General features: G+C 31.7%; 1 protein-coding gene across 1 annotated transcript; it reads left to right on the forward strand.

Annotated features, from left to right (window-relative positions):
* The first annotated feature begins 1,226 nt into the window (after nt 1-1,226).
* On the forward strand, nt 1,227-2,926 carry LOC123225133 (heat stress transcription factor B-3-like). Its single transcript, XM_044649004.1, has 2 exons — nt 1,227-1,675; nt 2,327-2,926. The coding sequence occupies exons 1-2, from the start codon at nt 1,430-1,432 to the stop codon at nt 2,807-2,809; spliced, it is 729 nt and encodes a 242-aa protein (XP_044504939.1). The 5' UTR covers nt 1,227-1,429; the 3' UTR covers nt 2,810-2,926.
* The last annotated feature ends 936 nt before the right edge of the window (nt 2,927-3,862 follow it).

Here is a 3,862-nt window from a genome sequence, read left to right on the forward strand (position 1 = left end):
ACTAAATTGATTTGTTAGATTCAGCAGTCAGTCCGTCCTCTCTTAACTAAGCAGAACAACCAGTCAAAATGCCAATTGCAGGCACGTGAGAATGAGATATTCTTTCTTACGTTTTGGTGCATGTGGATTGTTAACTACAACTAGACGGTCACTGATTTTACTCTTAATTAATTTGTAGTTAGATAAATAATCAGCATTAGAATTTTAACACCATGGAAGAGGAAAAAGATGAGGTAATTAATATATAATGACTAAGCCAAGTACTTGGTTAATATTAAATTTACACCTTTTTGGTAATAAAATTCTCAAATTTGGAGAATCTTTTTTATAAGACAAAGAGAATGAGGTATCACGTATCAGTGATATCAATCTTAAGATTGGTCTACTCTATGGCAACCTTCATTCAGACGTTGAAAATTTGATAAGAGGGAAAAGCGCGTAACACAATTGCTTTGCTTTTGCCTTTATTGGTGAAAAGGCTTATCATGAAGAAAAATATTAATGAAAAATGCCCAAAAAGTCGAATTTCGAACCTTGAATATATATCTCCAAACAAAGCACTGGATCATCTTATTCATAGAAGAAAAAAAATTTAATGATAGAGGAACTTGCACGTTAGACAAAATAATATTAATTAATTAATTAATTAATAAATATTATATATTATAATGTAGAAAGTATTAGGGGGTACCTAAAGCTAAGAGAATTAAACTCGTATTATTTAATTGGTATTGTAAACAACTGTCTAATTCAATGATTCAATCCCTCCCACCAAAAAATAAATCCCTCAATTCAATCTACATAATTAACCACTTAATTCAATATGGATGAAGGCTGAAGCTATTAATTTTTACTAAAATAACAAACCATGTTTACTAAATAAACTTACTATTAGTATCTGAATTCATACGTGTATATATATATCTCATAATTCTACCATAAAATTAACTTCTTAATCCATAATTAATTTAGTTTAAAATATAATTAATTAAAATTTTTTGCTAATATAGATTAAGGCAATTGACTTGTCAACTTAAGAACCTAGGCATCAAGAATGAATGAATGAAAACAGGGGCATCTAGAAGTTAATCGAACCAGGTCTCATAATCAAACGGTCCTAATTAATCAGTACCTGAGCTGACCATTTAATTAATTAATAATAAAACAATTTTATGAAATTCGTCTCATAATATATAATGAAAACTTTAAGCCCTACAGCATACGTTTCAACAATTTTATTCATTTGCATAAAGAAAAGGAAATTAAACTCCTCCCGTTTCTCATGAACTGCGGTGTCGTATTGGGTTTCTATTGCTGGGGCTGGGAGTTCTTAACTGCCCTTCTTCTTTTCTCCTCAAATTAATCTTCGTCTTTTTCAATTACTGTTTTTTTTTTCTTTATTTTTTTGGGTTTTTTTATATTTGTTTTCATGTGGTCTGCAACTATGATGAATGACAACAATTTATTAGAATACGTTAGAAAATCAACTCCTCCACCGTTTCTGTTGAAAACCTACATGCTGATCGAAGATCCGACAACCGACGACGTTGTGTCGTGGAACGGAAACGGGACTGGGTTTGTGGTTTGGCAACCGGTGGAGTTCGCTCGAGATCTTCTTCCTACACTATTCAAGCATAGCAACTTTTCTAGCTTTGTTCGCCAACTCAACACTTATGTACGTATAAATATACCTTCAATATTAATCTTCGTTTCTTTTATATCATCTACGGAGTTGAATTTAATTATCCCATAATTATATGTAAACAAAAAAGAAAAAATAGTGAAACTCAGGATGAAAAAGTTTGACCTCAGGTTTAAACTCAAGATAAATTTTAACAGAAGTCGTTGTTTAATGAAGAGTAAGTAAAAAGATTGATGGAAGTGTTTAAAAGTCAGTTTCTAAGCATATGGACAACATATGGCTAAGGTTATATGTCTCTAATGCTATACACACTGAGATCTGAATTTCATTGATTAAATAATGTAACAATATGTGTGTTAGTTTCACATTAATTAAAAAATTTATTTATTTATTTATCACATCATCCTAAAATTAATTTAGTACTGACATATAAATTACCAACCTCAAACTTGGATCATTTTAGAATTTCAGTGATTAATTTCTTCCTAAATCTCTTAAATGATTTCATTCATCTTATATTTGTATTAATGTTTCAAAACTTGATCCACATATATACTTATTTACAACTAATTTTATGTTATATTATTTTGGATTTAACCCCTATAAATATAATTCTTAAGTCTGTCTTATACATAATCTCATACTCGTTAACACTTAATGTAACAATTGAACATGAATGTGTAGGGATTTCGCAAAGCTGCAACAGGGAGGTGGGAGTTCTGCAACGACATGTTTCGAAAGGGAGAAAGAGAGCTATTATGCAACATACGCCGAAGAAAAGCGTGGACAAACAAGCAACAAGATACAGTATCAGCAATTCAAGGCGTTGGCAATTTAGCGCAAGATCAAACGTCCAATGAAGATCAAGAACAGCGATCGTCCTCCACCAATTCATCGTTGTCCGGGTACAATTCCCTTATAGATGAAAACAAACGTCTGAAACAGGAGAATGGGGTGTTAAACTCGGAGCTTGGAAGCATGAAAAGGAAATGCAAAGAGCTGCTGGACTTGGTGGCAAAATACTCAAATTTGGAGAAAGAAGAAGAAGGGGAGAGGCCCAAGTTGTTTGGAGTGAGATTAGACGTTGAAGGAGAGAAGGAGAGGAAGAGAAAGAGAGCTGAGAATAGTAAAAGCGGAAGCGTTTTGCTATCTCAGTCATGCAAATAAATGAATTAATTAATAATAGGTAATATAAGGTTAAGGAAAGTGAAAATTAACTGATGATGCATGATTAATTAAGTAATTATAGAATTATAATACTATGCAATTTTTCATTATGATGAACTCAAGTCTCCGTTATCACGCCTCACCTAAATGTATTATGAAACCAGACAACTTAGTATGCTCTCCATACAATCTATTTTATTTTATTTTAATTCAAAAACCAAGAGGCTATATATGGAGAAGAGTGTGGCACGTTAGACAACGTACAAACATATGATGTGGAAATAACTGATGTCTGAAATTTATAATTCAAAATAAGGTAGGAGAGGAGACACTAATTAATATAAGTTTGGTTGGTAATTACTCACGAAAACTACATATGATTTTTCAACACCACAGGAAGATGCCCCAACCCTTGATGCTAGGCAATTAATGCCCAGTCATCGAAAATTTGGTTGATCAAGAAATTTTATTCTTGTCTCCCATTGATGCACGTATAATTAATCTCGCCAGGAGAGAACAACCTTATACGAGTAATGCAATCTCATCTTTCAAATTTTCCTACTCTCAATTAGGGCAGTTGAATTCTTTGGTTTCAACAAGTGATTATTAATTAAGTGCTTCTTCTTATTTTCACATTGATTTTGGATGTTTGGGCAATGGGAAAACCAAAGATGCCTTCTTTTTCTTGCAAACGCAGCAAAATCTAAGGAGGATCCAGTTGGTAAACAATGTTTTCACATTTTGGCCTCCACCGACGCAGATGGCTTCGAAGGGCAATGTTTTCTTAATTGGTCATATTTACACCTGTTAAATGTTTTAGAATTTCATTAAGATTTCTTTGACTTCTCCATTAAACCATTATTAAATAATGGTAATTTAATATGAGGGTTCAAAATAAGAAAAATATGAGTAAACAATGAAACAGTTTATATAAAATTGAGGTTATGTTTTTGTAGTATACGAATAAAATTTTCAAAAGCTACCAACACAATACATTAATTTCAGCTTTTATTTTTTTTTTAATCTTTGTCATTTCTTTCAATTTAATTTTTT

Source organism: Mangifera indica, chromosome 9, assembly GCF_011075055.1.
Source record: "Mangifera indica cultivar Alphonso chromosome 9, CATAS_Mindica_2.1, whole genome shotgun sequence".
In the NCBI taxonomy this organism is placed as follows: Eukaryota; Viridiplantae; Streptophyta; class Magnoliopsida; order Sapindales; family Anacardiaceae; genus Mangifera; species Mangifera indica.